This window comes from Drosophila persimilis, unplaced genomic scaffold, assembly GCF_003286085.1.
Source record: "Drosophila persimilis strain 14011-0111.01,24,50 unplaced genomic scaffold, DperRS2 tig00000808-arrow-arrow-pilon, whole genome shotgun sequence".
In the NCBI taxonomy this organism is placed as follows: Eukaryota; Metazoa; Arthropoda; class Insecta; order Diptera; family Drosophilidae; genus Drosophila; species Drosophila persimilis.
In genome coordinates, this window is record NW_020825357.1 from 568,771 (window position 1) to 583,655 (window position 14,885).

General features: G+C 44.2%; 1 protein-coding gene across 1 annotated transcript; it reads left to right on the plus strand.

Annotated features, from left to right (window-relative positions):
- Positions 1-10,620: 10,620 nt before the first annotated feature.
- On the plus strand, positions 10,621-11,052 carry LOC6599037 (histidine-rich glycoprotein). The gene has a single exon (XM_002024118.2). The coding sequence runs from the start codon at positions 10,621-10,623 to the stop codon at positions 11,050-11,052; it is 432 nt and encodes a 143-aa protein (XP_002024154.2).
- The last annotated feature ends 3,833 nt before the right edge of the window (positions 11,053-14,885 follow it).

Consider the following 14,885-nt stretch of genomic DNA (forward strand, 5'->3'; position numbering starts at 1 on the left):
ATGGCCAGCGGTCAGATTTACACTTCAAGATCAATAAACCGTCCGAAACTGGTCGAGCCACTTCGTTAGCTCGTACAATCCGCACTTCTGGCCTCATCTTGATGGATTTTCAAATTCGAGTTCACTGAACTGGCAAAAAACTGGCTGTCTTCGAAGACAGCACGTGGAGTAAATTGGGTTGAAGGTGCCCCACCAGACAGACCAGACGACGACGACGACGACGATGAAGACGAAGGAAAGAACATCGTCCTCTGTCTGCTAATTAACCAAAAGAAAGGTTCTGTTCTGTTCTTCTGCCAACCGTTGTCGTTGTCGTCCCTCTCGGGTATCCTTGTCATGGGTAACAGGTGTGAAATGTCTCCGGTTTTCGGTATGTGTGGTATAGGCGTTCCGAACTTTGATGAATACAATGGCAATTAGAGGGAAAGGGGTTTTTTGCATTTGGTCTGTCATTTGCCGTCCGTCCAGTCCAATCGCTGCTCAAATTCAGTGATTTGGAAATGTGTGATATGGGTTCTGACTCTCCGTCCCCCGTGGGTAAATGGAATGTACTCGTAAATTGGAAAATATATTCGATTCAATTTTATTTGATTTTTTTTGGGTGGGGGGGGACTGAATGATTCAGCAATTTCAGTTCCAGTAAAATCAAAATTCGGAATTGAAGTTTTTAGGAATACTTTTGAATGAATGTATTTTCCGATCACTGTTCCTCCAACAAGCCTTAGCATCTAGTTAAATGTATCTTATTATCTGTAACTCAAGAAGCAGAGTGCTGAGATATTTGAATATTGTCGTTCCATGTTCCATTTTCACAGTTCAATTGCCAGGCATAATGGTGCGACAGGCGCGTGTCCGCCCATGCCTGTCCTCTTCGGAGATCCATTCCGTCATTCCATTCCGTCACTCCGTGTGCAAGGCTCGTATAATAATTCCCCAATTACCCTTGAGTGGGGAAGCTCTTTCGCATTCAGGTTAATTGTACCATCTCATCCTATCCCATCATCTCCATTCATTGCTATAACAAAACAACAAAAAAAATTCTCAAAATTTATTTGAGCGGAAATGAAATCGAGCTGAATCAAACAGACGATAAAGAAAGACACCGAACCTCGTCCCGGCACGGCACGGCGCGGCGCGTGTTGTAAAATCAACGAACGGAGCCGAAAGTCGAGGGAGAGGAATTTTTGTTGCTTTTATTACAAATATTAAAATGTTTACACTTGAATGGGTGCCGGTGCCGGTGCCAGTGCCGGTGCCGGCAAACAGAAAAAGCAACAATAGCAGCAATCACTCGATTATGATAACAAGGTCGTGTTGCCAGGGCATCTGGCACTCGAAGCCCCCTCGAACCCTCCCCCTTGAGCCGTACTCGGACTCGAGAAAAATTTGCCCAAATATTCAAAAGAAAATATAGGCATAGGCTCTAGGACAAACACAGACACGAAAGCATACACACACACACACACACACACACACACCCCCGCACACACGTGTGCCAAATGATTTAAGATTCGTGCCTAATTAGGGTATCGGTGACAGCCCGTATTTCGTATATTCCGTTTCAGTTTTCATTTTGGGTCACGGCTATTTTCAGCCTAATGTTTGGGAAACTCTAAAGCCCTTGATGGGACATCTTTAAGGCCGGCTGGGATAGAAATGCCCAAGGAAAAGCAGGGACCGTAACTGCTGTAAGTTTTCAACAGCAATTTTATCCAAATTTGTATTTAACATTTACGAAATAACAATTGTTTTTTAAACACTCGATTTTGATTCTAAATTATGAATATCTCTTGAAGAAGGAAATCCTTGATTCCTTTTTGTATCTAGTACATTTTGTGGCACTAATAAATAAATAAACAAAAATTAATAGCATTGCCCGAAAGAATTCAATCCAAAAGCAATCTTCAGCCAATATTAAAGCTAGTTCCTTTGATTCCATCGAGTTTATGGCCATTAAATTGAGTGAAAGACAAGCCCCAAAAAGCACAAACAATGCCCGACAATAATCACTCATGAGCCAACCCCCTCTTTCGAGAGGGACTGGAGGACTGGAGGACCGAACTACCGAAATGAAAGGCCTGTTAATCACACTCAAATCAAGCCCGCCCCGAGCCACCCATCTTCGAGGCATACAAAGGACCGCATTGTTTGCTAATTAATCAAAACAAACGCATTATCGTGCCATGTGTGTGTTCCCTGTACAGTGCACATCAGACACCAGTGGGAGGGGGGGGGGGGGGGGGGGGGGGGGGGGGGGTCCCCCGAAACCACTTGAGATGTTTGCTCCTCTTTCGGTTTCCTTCATGCTTTTGCGGGCTCCACAGGCGCCGTGGCAACAGTCACTGTCTACGCCACAGTTCAATGAGCCGGCGGCGGTCAGGCAAATGCCGAGCACATTCATTAGGAGGCTGGCCAAAGATTTGTAGGCGTGGCCGCATTCAAAATCTGACATGTGAAAGAAAGGCCAAGGAATCGTCTTTACCAGTGGATGAATCGGTTGTAGGAGGCGGATGGAGGGGTCGTGCTTTGAACGCCTGAATGGCAGCGAATTGAATTGCGGATTCAATGACACTGGGATTAGAATATGGAAAGTAGGACTGAGGGGAGCACATGTCTTTGAACTTGTCTTTGAAGTTCCCTTTAGCAGAGAGATCTCTGCGGACTGTCATTACTGGTAAAAATCGAAATTTAATTGAAAAACGCTGTAGGAAGTATTAAAGAGTCTAAGAGACGTTACCGTCCCGAACTTTCAGATCGATTTATGCGCCCAAGAGAGAAGGAGGAAAAAACCCTAGAATGAAATCAGTTGCGTGTCAATCAGTGAACTTTAGCCATCAGCCCTTGAAGCCTTCATTGATTCCCATCTGCCCTGAAGGACCCAGAAGACGAAGTGGTAGCACCAGAAGCACCTTCATCTTTTCCCATCAGTTGTTTCTGTTCCACTTTAATTGCTTTGTCGGGTCCTTGTTCCCCCCCTGTAATTGCCTAATGTCCATCAATGTAAGCCCCTTAAACTCAAAAGGAGGCAGCAGCAAAAAAGCGAATACACTCAGGGGCAAATAATTACAAACGAAAGCAGACAGACCGAATTGAGTGTCACTCAAAAGGGAATTACATTTGATTGGATTTGGCTGATCAGAGGGAAAGGCAAGGGCAAAGGGAAAGGTAAAGCTAGGTATTACCGCAACACACATAAGATTGCAATCAACAAATTTTCCAAGACATAAAAAACTGTATTTCACAAATTAATAAACCAAAAATAGCAGCGAGCGCATAGAATTTAATTTAATCTTAGCTTGAGCCATGGAAAAATGTTTCATCCTCTTTTTAGAAAAAAAAAAAACGAAAAGAAAAACCCCAACGTGACTCCTTTGAACAAAAAGTTATACTCAGGTGAGGTTAGTCTTCCTTGTGTTGGCGGCTGGTGGCTGGCGGCTGGGGGCTGCCATGACAGCAGCAGCATCCTCTCATACGAGTACATTACCATCCGCCCCCGACTAAGCCGTGTCCCTAGCAAAAGACGTGCGGGCGTTCCACATAACAAAAGGAAAGCTGCTTATGTAGAACGCTCAAGCCTTCGCTGGGTAGATCTGGGTATCCCAAAGATATTGCCTTTTTTTTGTATGAGTGAAGTCCCAATGTGAGAGACTTTCCACAGCACCCATGACCTTGAGACACAGCAGCAGCAGCAGCAAGGTGTTTATCGAAGCGATTGCCACTCCGTTATATGTGTGTGTGTGTGTGTGGGGAAGGAATCTGAATCTGAGAATCTGAATCTGAATCTGAATCGGAATCGGAATATATTTCCATTTATTGGCACTGATCCTCCTCGCACCATCCTCGTGCTGGGCAAAAATGTAACCCATATCAATTTCTGTTCGCATTGCACAATTCCCTTAATTGGCTTTATATAATTCTTCTATCGTACTGTTTGCAGGCCAACAGCATTTTTGCGGTTGCAGCCAACGTAGAAAAAACACAAACTATTTATTGAATCGATTTCAAATTGCTGCCGATGCAGCTGCAGCTTCCGTTGCAAAAGTAAAAACCAATTAAACGCATTCAAATGTGAAATAGAAGCAAGAAAAACAGGAGGAGAGGGGGAGAGGGGAAAACAGAGTCAACAATTGCCAGTAATTTAGGGACCTTTCTGTTGACTGTTTTTTTGCGCCATACCGAATGTAGTTCCGTGGTTAACCGCAAAACCGTTCCGTGGTTTCGCCTTTTTATGTGTGTGTTTTCCCATAGAGCCCATTGAATGCGTGGTCAGGGAGATGTCATTGTTTGGCAATACATTAAATGGTTTTGGCCAGCGTTGGCATAAATAAACCACAGGCGAGAATTTACAATAGACAGAACATGACCATCGGGGTCACCAAAGAGGGAAAGATACCATCAAAAATATGAGAAGAGCCCCCAAAAGTTTTTACCTTTCTTGGCCTACAAATTCGATATTATTTAGGAGGCCAATGCAGCTGCTTTGCCACAATAAAGTTCACACAATGTATCTATGTATGTGTGTATTTAATTGTATAAAAGCAGTGGTCTCACTTGAAACGAAATGTATTTATACAATTTTTAGAATAAACATTTTTCTATAATTAAAATCAACAGAGAGCAGCCAGAGACAATAGCAGCGCTGGGGGCACGCACGTGTTTGCTTTCAACTTCCTTTTTGACGCTGCCGCAAAGAGGGCCGCCAGCAGCAGCAGGACATGAGTGAGTGGCTGGGGCAGGGGGGGCAACCAGAAGTAGGGGAAACCGCACGCGTAAAAACAATCAAGTCGTTGGTGACCCACGACCTCCACATACTCGTAGTCGTACAACCCAACAAGAGGGCCAGAGGACCAGAGGCCACTCAGCACGCTGAACCGAACTGTTTATCTGTAAATATAAACTGCACATGCACCATGTACAGATACATTTACCAACGCAGATGCGGCATACAAAGGCATTGCTGCGGAGACACGGATGCAGATACGATATGGGGGAGTAAACAGAATACGGAATACCGAATACGGACTACGGACTACGGACTACGGAAAACAAATACAATTGCTCTTATCCTCGAGGCTTATGCAGACGGGGGCAATACGCGTTTCCTTTTCGTTTAATTGCGCTTGCAACATGATGGCAACCCTGGCGGAAGCACACCCACACACATGCACACAAATACAGATACATATGTTAAATTCTCAGTTTAATTTCGTTTTCATTTCCGCGCACAGTCTGCGTGAACTGAAGGGTGGGAATGGGAAGCAACGGCGAAAAAAAAAAAAAAAGATACGAGGCACCGACCGAAAGATTGAAGAATCTGCAAACAGTTTGCCTGCAGCACATGTTAACTTGGGGCACACGGGGCATGGCTTTTTGTACAACGGCAGCAGCCAATCAATTCGACATTAAAAATAAAGAAGACAAATCCTGGCGGAGAGAGCAGAGTCGACTTTTAGATACCCAAAAAAGGACCAAAAAATTATGAAAGATCATTGTAGAACTTACGCTTGCAAGTAGGAAAGAATGAAGGTCCCAGAATATATATACAGTAAATAAAGAAAATAAAGCCCTGAGAAACCAATAGCTATTGAATGGATTTCCATCACTTGTGGACATTGTAAAAAGAAAAATTTCAATTAAATGTGAGTGGAAAAGTTTAGTGAAAGATTCTCTTCCACCAATGCAAAACATCACATCCGAAATGTATCAAGACGAGGCACAAGTACAGGTAACCCCCCAGAGGCCTCCAAATATGAATTTAAGATACTTATGCCCAGGCCTTAGGGCGGCCTTTTCCTTCCTTCCGTACAAGGGCATACATTACGTTCATATATCCTTTTGGCAGTGCTATGGAAGAACTCCACTCCACTCCACTCCACGCATCCGCCATTTATTATGCAACGGAAATGAGCACAAAGTGTATTCCCGTCTGTGTGTCTCTTACTTACCCTCCTTTATCCGCTTTCTGCGGCGGTTTGCCTCCGCCCCTTGGGTTTGTACGTAGTATATTGTTGCCTGCGGACGCGCTTCGCTTATGTTGAGAATTAAAAGAAACCTAACCCTTCCGCCCAGGCTCTTCTCTGGTCGGCATTTTGCGGAAGTTGCAATGAAATTGCCAACATCCGCCAACAACAGAGAAAACCGGCAACAGCAGCAGCAGCAGCAGCAGCAGCAACAATGTGTGTGGCATGCAACAACAGCACGTGTGCGTATGCCATCCGCATCGAGCCCAGACGAAAGGGTAAGGCGTAACGAGAGCATGCGATGAGTGGGGTGTGCGGAGTGAGAAGTGAGAGAAATGCCTGCATTTGTCAGTCTAGGCAGCCAATATGGCTGCCTGCTCATTTCCTGTGCGCACAGCGGAAGTGATTTGAGGCAGCTTGCAGGCTCGAAATGAATACTTCTTACCTTCCTTAAGCCCAGACCCAGTCTGAGATGATAGACTGCTGCTTCATGAATATTTAGGGGAGCTTGGGCACCAGCTTTTACGGTTACGCCTTAGTGTCAAGGTCAATGTCAGGCTTTTCCACCTGAAAACCATATTTCCAGTTCAACTTGTCATGTGTTTCGGCTTTCCGTCTTTCCGCTCCATCATCTCTAACGAGACTTTACACTTATGGCCCGTTTGTTTCAGCTTTACTTCGTGGAGCTGGTCCATTCGTATTCACCTTCTAATTCCTACCCATCCTATCTCCCCCTCTGCCGCTCTACAACAATGTACAATAGTCAACCCTTTGCATCGACACACAAGTACCTCGATCCGCATTAAACTCTTGCGAGGTCGGTTTGCTGCTGGCAAAGCCAGTCCCAGGGCAACGCTTATTAAAAACCCAGCCCAAGTCGCGAGCAATCATCCATTCAGTCAGCCAGCCAGTCAGCAGCGGATATCAGAGATATTTTGCTCCAACTGCAGCGGAAAGCGGAACATATGCACTGGAGATGGCAGAGATGGAAAAGTGGAAATAAATATATGGGGAAATGCCAAGTGAAATGCAAATTTGACTTTGATTCTTTTTCGCTGACGCACAGGAGCAACTTTGTGACTGGAACTCATATTTGGAATGGCGTTTTGCTTGCTGCTCAAAGTGTAGGATCCGCAGGACGAAGGCTGAAGGCTGAAAGATGAAGAGGTAGGTGCTTCCTTTAACCCTGGCATTTACCTGCTGCTTGCCAATGCAAATATTAGACAATTTTTCATTTGCATAATGTCCTCTTTGCTCCGCTCTGCTCTGCTCTGCTGGTGAGATTTGAAAGTCTGGCAACTTTGTCACTTGCAGACAAGTCGGATTATGCCCGGCACTCCTCAGTGCCAAGGAAACGAAAAGTTCCAGCCAAAAAAAAAAAAGAGAAAAGGGAAGGAACGAAGAAAGTTTCCTTGACAAATTAGCGCGGGACAGAAGAAGTACAAGTTAAAGTTAAAAAACTCCTCAGATAAACTTATTTCCCACATGTGTAATGGTCCTCAACGGAGTTGTTGCTCTTTGGATTAGGTTAACTCATCCGCCGCCAAGCAACCAAGCAGCCAGTTATCGGCAGATTGCCACATATTTAGAGCTCTACTTGTTGTTACTTTCCGTACTTTCTTTTCTTTTATACTCAGTACTCGAAGAGTTGAGGGATATGGATCCAGAAGGAAGTGTTTCCGACCATATGAAGAATATGTGTATTCTTATTCATCATCAATAGGCCGTCCATCTGTCTCCCGTCAAATGAGGTAAATCTGTGGCACGATCCTCACCATATCTACAAGATCGGAACATTATTTAAGGCAGAATGAAGAAAAGGCATTGCAGTGTGCATTCACTCATTCCCTCTTTCTCTCTCTCTCTCTCTTCCTCGTCTAGTGGGCGCCCCCTGGCGGGTACCGCGTATAGCGGTAGAGCCTCAGCCCTTGCCGCGGCTCAACACGTTCTCGCTGGTTTTCCTTTCACAAACGATTCTTGTACACTTTTATTGCAAATTGAATCGCCTGTGGCACGTCTTTGGCCACTTTGTCAATATAAAACTGCCGCCATAGAAAAAGTTTCTATATGTGGAGTATGGGTGCATTGAATGTGCATGAATACAGGGTGATCTTATGGAAAAGAAGCTACCAATCAAAGCTTGGAAAGCTTCCTGAAACTTCTCAGGCAACCCTGTTTCTAAGACGAAAGTTTACCCAGCTCTGAGCAGTTTTCTTGGACATAAAATGCAGCTGCAACTGTGGCAAGGCTGGACTGCAACAAAGAACTTTCTGTTGCCATTGTTATTCTTGCCCTGGTCAGACCTGGTCGTTGCCCTTTCCAGTGCCATTCTCAAAGCGATTTGAGCGATGTGGTGACCCAGTGAGTTCACAAATATTCGCACCATCCGGCCCCTGCACACCGCATCAGCACATGGTTCCGGTCGGGGTCGAGGGTAGGGGTAGGGGTCGCGGTCGGAGTCGGAGTCGGGAGACTGGTGCGGATTTGCCGGGCATCATTTGTCAATGTCGTCCGCGCCCTGGGCGCTGAGCACACGCAACCTCCATATGCTCCATCTCCATATCCATAGCCGTATACTCCTGTGGCATGTTTGGTTCGCGTAAGTCCTGCGAATTGCTGGATTTCCATGGCATTGCATGAAATTTATACACATCTGCCACCTGTCCGACTGTCTGCCGTGCTACCAACTGCTTTTGTGGGCCAGCACAGGAGTATACTGCTCCTAGTGAACTTCTGGGCATCGTCGCATCGCTTTTATTATGCAGCACATTGGGAGTTGGCCCCTCCCTCCGGCTCTGGCTCTGGCTCTGGCTCTGCCCCTCCTCTATGTTCATGCCGCTCCTGGTGGCATAACTAACCGCAGTGCCAGCCCAGCCGCTGCCTTGCTGCCTTGCTGCCCTCTAATTAAACGCCTTTGAAATTTGCTCCTCTCATTGAGGGTCGACTTTGAATGCATTCAACCATTTAATTGATGCTGTTCTTTGCCATCTAATTGCCTTGATGATTGCCTAGCAGATGATTGTCGACGGAGATGCAATTCCCAATGCAATGTGCGGTTTCACATCCCCTCCCCTCCCCCCCATTTGTAGCGTAAGCGAAATTAGCTTTCGATATTTTCTTTTTGTGTAAGCATTTCCCACAAATGTTTACTGGTTCAATATTTAAAAAAAATTCAAGCTTTAATCACATATTTTGTACTGGGGGATGTTTTTCCTAAGGATCACAATCTGTCATAGAAGTGTCTGATGCCAAGGCTAGCCGAAACACTCAACGAAGGGCACAAATAGGTTTAAAGGCTGAAAGCCGCAAAAGAGCACAAAACCCAGAGACCCGAGAGCCGAGACCCGAGAGCCAGCAGCAGGCAAATGAACTGGCTCGCGAATAGCGTAAAGACTGGGCCAAAACCGCTCAAATGTTATGGCTAGAAGGGAGCCGCAAAAAGTCATTATCTTAAATATTTGACATGCCATCCAGACCCGCACGATGGCGGCCCACAAAAGCAATTAACAATAAGGTAAGGGCCAAGTCCAGGCCAAACAGTTCAAGGGTTCAAAGATCTGTTCGTGGCGTATCCCGAAAAGTATGCAGCACGCAAAAAGTGTGAGCGTTGGGGGAAAGCGAAGGAAAAGTGAAAAGCTAAAACGCTGAAAAGCTTTCTCCCGGCGTGCGTGCATAATCAATGACATATGAGGCACCAAAATGCTATTCAACAACAGACAAAAGCAATCTGCCACCTCCGAGTGGCAGTGGAAATGCAGATCTGAAAATTATGAAATGAAAACTTTCCCTACCATCCTACCATCCCACCATCCCACCATCCTGCCATCCTCCACGCGCTGTGCATATCTCGAGGACAACTTTTGGAAATGAATTTTTTATGGGCGCTCCACTGGCGGCGCCTGAGGGGAGTAGTGCCCGTCATATCTGCATTTGCTTGGTGTGCATTTTTTGGGATTTTATCAGAGAGGGTAAAGAGAGAGAGAGAGAGAGAGAGAGTGCTGCAACTTGCAACTTATGCCACACACTGCCCCAGATGGGAGGCCCCCGAGGTCTCTGCTGCACGGGAATGTGAGTTGGACAAGTTGGTAAGTGGCAGCAGCATCTTGAGAACTGTTTGGGGGGGGGTGGGATGTTCTGTTCTGCACACAAAAGTGAAACTATCTGGGATGGAAAGCGCCTTCTTACGGAAGATTAAAGGGCATTCAGGTATGAAGCCCAACGGGACATTCTTCCTGCAAGCTGGAGATCTCATTAAACCGGCAACACAGGAAATAAAGTGTACCCAAGACTTCTCCAGAAGCAGACTCTTTCAAAGTTCTAAAGTCCCCCCCCCCACAAAGAAAACAAATAAAACGCTTGTCGAATTGATTTTGGAACTGAAACAAGCTTCAGGCGAAAACAAAACCCGACCCGAAACAGTTGACATTTGAAGTTCATCTCCGAATATCATGGGTTTTTCATCGCTGGTGCAAGCCTTGATGCCAATCACCGCCTTTTTTGGTGGGAGTAAGTCCAAGAACCAAACACAATGACCCAATATTCCTAATATTCGATGAGAAGAGTGTGGTAAATTTCAGAAGAAAGTGAAAGGCAGTAACCGCCTTTTGCTCGCCTACAAGTGCGTCTGCAAGGACGGCTACGTGCAGAGCGGTAACGATGGATGCGTTGCCATTCATATTCCGCCGTACACCAAGCCGAAACGGAAAAAGTCAACCACAACAATGAACACGGCCGGAACAACCACAAGCACCAGCACCACAAAAAGCGACAGCACCACAAAAAGCCACAGCACCACAAAAAGCGACAGCACCACAAAAAGCGACAGCACCACAAAAAGCCACAGCACCACAAAAGGCCACAGCATTACGATAAGCCACAGCACCACGAAAAGCAACAACACCACCACAGGGACCACCACAGGGACCACCACAGGGACCACCACAGGGACCACCACAGGGACCACCACAGGGACCACCACAGAGACCACCACAGGGACCACCACAGGGAACACCACAGGGACCACCACAGGGACCCCCACAGGGACCACCACAGGGACCACCACAGGCACCACCACAGGGACCACCACGAATAGTAGGACATCATCGAGCAGCACATCTTGGTGGCCATCCTGGCTAACGACAACCAAGCCGATGCCAAACAAAAACGACGACGTAGAGCCAAGAACCAAGAAATACGAGAATGAGATCTGGAGCACGTCGGAAGGACCTTATTATTTGGATGGGACCGATTTCACTATTCCCGAGGCCACCACTGTGTCAATGCCAATCCGTAAGCGAAACGATTCCACAAAAATGCCCACGGCCAGGGACTAAATAAACTTTTCATTCAGATGTGATGAGCATCGATGCAGCCAGCCCCAAGACTACGCCACTTAGTTGGCAATGGCATTATCTTGTGGCAGGAGATCAATAATTAAGAGAGAGACTATAGGACATATTTTAGACACATTTCCGTACATTTTCCGGTTATTAAACCCATCATAAAGTCCGTAGAGTGTATAAAGTGTATACTCTGTCTGTTTGACCGACAGCACAGCTCCAGTTGAGGGACTTAATTGAAACCCAAGCAAATAAAACATGTTACCTCACACGACTAATCCCCAAAAAGGTTGAGTGCGCAATTAACAGACAGTCAGACAGTCCCGTTGCCGGACTGCCAGAAGCCTCAACCATTTCTGGCGAAAAATGTGAAATAAAATAAATATTGACAGGCGAGAGTCGGCTGTCGGTTGATTTATGTGGCATGACTCATGAGCGTGAAAGTGTAACTGGAACTGGAACTGGAACTGGGACTGGGACTGGAGCTGAGACTGAGACCGGTCTAGATTTATATGGTATATGGTGCCGGTGCTGACCAATCTGTCTGTCCCCCGACAATTCCCAGACACGGGGGCAAACAGGCCAAAAGGAAAAATTGGAAACTTCAAGCACTTGGCCCATTCATGGAATATAATATGGGGAAGGCACCGCACCCGAGAGCACACCGAGTACGTTGAACCCTCGAAAAGAGACAAAATAATATACAAGTACATGTACATATGTTTGTAGTAATACCCTCCTTCCCATAAAGCGAATGCAAATGAGTGGGTGGGTGGGCCACAGATTTGCTACGCTTTGCGTTCACTTCTTTTTTTGCCAGATATGAGTACGCATATGAGTGCGGGTTGGTGTACTCGTATTTCGGTCACACAGAGACACAGTGGGTGGGGTGGGGAGGGGGACCGGGACCGGGACCGGGACCCCATTCACTTGTGCCTGTCAATCACTCTCCGACTCTCTGACAGGAAAAACGGCAGACCAGAGGCATTCAACAGCACACGTAGTACGACCATCCATCCATCCATCTATCCATCCATCCATCCTCATTCCCATCCTCATCCTCATCCTCATCCTCATCTGGCTGCCAACGATGCGACGATGAGACAAACATTCCCACATTTGATTGACAGACTAAAACGCTCCGTCCAACGTCTGGTACAAGCGCAATGAAAGACCGAAATACTAGACCACTTTTTATATTCATACGTGTGTGAATTTCTTTATAATTAAATTTAGCAGAATTCTCAATTATTTATGCCCAATTAAATTGTATTCAGAGACGAACAAATAAAAAAAACGTAAAGCACCAAATTAATGACTCAATTATTAATTGGCTTCATTAAATTCTAGAAATACCCGGACTAAACACCTACTAAATATGCCAAATGCATATTTCATGTCTGTGCCACCACTCCAGACCCCCCAGGCCCCAGGCCCCAGGCCCGAGACCCCCAGACATACATAAATGTGCAGAAATATGTGTCCAAACTATTAATTAATGTTCTCTGTGCATGATTATAATTTTTTTATTTTTAATGCCATGCATTTATTTTACTCTCTACGCTCAGATTATTTGCATTTGCCATAATCCATGCTGGCAAGAATGGGGCACAAATTTAATGTATCATTAATTTCAAGTGTCCAAGTGTGTCTATCTTTTTGGCTGGCCGAAAGAGTGGAAGAACGCAAAGACATTTTGCATTTCTGTGACTAGAGCCGCAAATATTTATGTATTCGAATGTTTTTATGGAAATTTACACACCATAATGATCGTCGGGGATAAGTAAAAACCTGTGGGTTTCGGACTTCCGCAGAAGGCGGCCTAAAGAGATATTCTACTCTATCGAATTACCCCTTATTATCCTCACTTCGTTCATGGAAAATGCTTTCAAAATTCCAAAATAGCTTTATGTTGAAACTAATCTATTAGAAAATAGTTTTAAAATTCGTATACATATATTTTCGGTGTGTTAATTATCTTTAAAAATAATTATATATTCCTGCCAGTATTTAATGGAAAATACCTGTGGATAATTCACACGCAAAATTGTATACAAAATACTCCCCAAAGGCAATCAATTTATCTGCATTGATATTTTGTGCGCAATTATGTTTTGCCAGTTGATAATCAACTAATTCATTATAGAATACATAATATCCAACAGCATTTCCCTGTGTAATCATTTCTCACTCTCTGCAATCGTTTGGAAGTCATTTAATTTGCATAATGCTGCCCCTGTTTTTCGATATTGCTGAATGAGTAAATTACAAAAAATTACCATTTGGTACATTTATTCCCTTCGCTATTAATTAGCTGGTGGGGTTGGCTTTTATAATTCCTTAATTGCATCAAATTATTAGCAGTTGGATAGGGATCTCTCCACATACATATACATTACATACATATGTATGCATATTAATGTGTGTCCGAATACGTATACGACTAAGTGTCCCACGCACAAGAAGTTCATTAAAAATTCATTCGGGCTCCCGACTTTTCCAACTCTGATTATTTTTCACCGAGTTTATTGAGTTGCTGAAAGTCAATTTTCGGGAAAATTGAATTTATTTCTATGGAAAATGGATACAAAAAATATGTGAAAACTATTCGGATCACACTTAACGTGGATGTACTCTTTCGGAGAAAGAAAAGAAAAAAGGACTAAGTTTCTCTGAATTTTATTTATGGGTCGTGGCATTGTTCGCTTTTATATTCCTTCAATCTGGTTGATTCCTATATCCTATTACATGCTACAACCGCAGCACACGCATACAGGTGGTTATCCTGCCTAAGAATATTTACATTATTTATACAAAAATAATACAAATAAATACATAAAATTATAAAAATCAAATGATAAAATTATGTTAAATTCAAACTTTTAGAAGAATTAGAATTATAATGGAGGAATAGGTGTTCATTCTGACCGAGAATAGATTTCTATTATTTATATAGAAATTAAATGCACAGAAATAACTTTCAACATAAAAATAAAACTTAAAAAAAAAAAATATATAAACTGTTTTTAATTAATTAATAAACTTGTATTAAAATTGTCATAAGAATATGAATGTCTAAGTCCTGGATTTTGTTAGTAAATAATTTTCTCTACGAATTCTTTTAACGCTGAAATATGCATATGTAGATATATGGCTTATGTCCTGCACTAATACCCTCTGAAAGGGTATAGAAATTAATAGAATTTATAAGTAAAGTTTGTGCCCACCGAAAAACTTTCGCACAACAGAGACAACCACAAAAAGGACCAAGACAATCCGTGGTCTGGGCTGGATGGTTCGAAAATGATAGACTGACCTTGATATACGATGGTGTGTCCTTATGTGTCTGCATTCCCAGACGCCTTGGCTGGGAAAACCACGGGCCACGGAAAACTTTGCCCGTCTGTGACTAAATTCCTTCTTAATTCAATCAGCCGAGACACGTTTTAAAGTCGATGCTGATTTAATATTCTGTGGGAGCGAGATATTTAAAAGTAAACTTTAATAATCTGCTGACGGCACTAATTGCTCTCGACATGCTCGGGAAATGCCTTGGCCGTAATTCAATTACGGACATTAGTTTTGG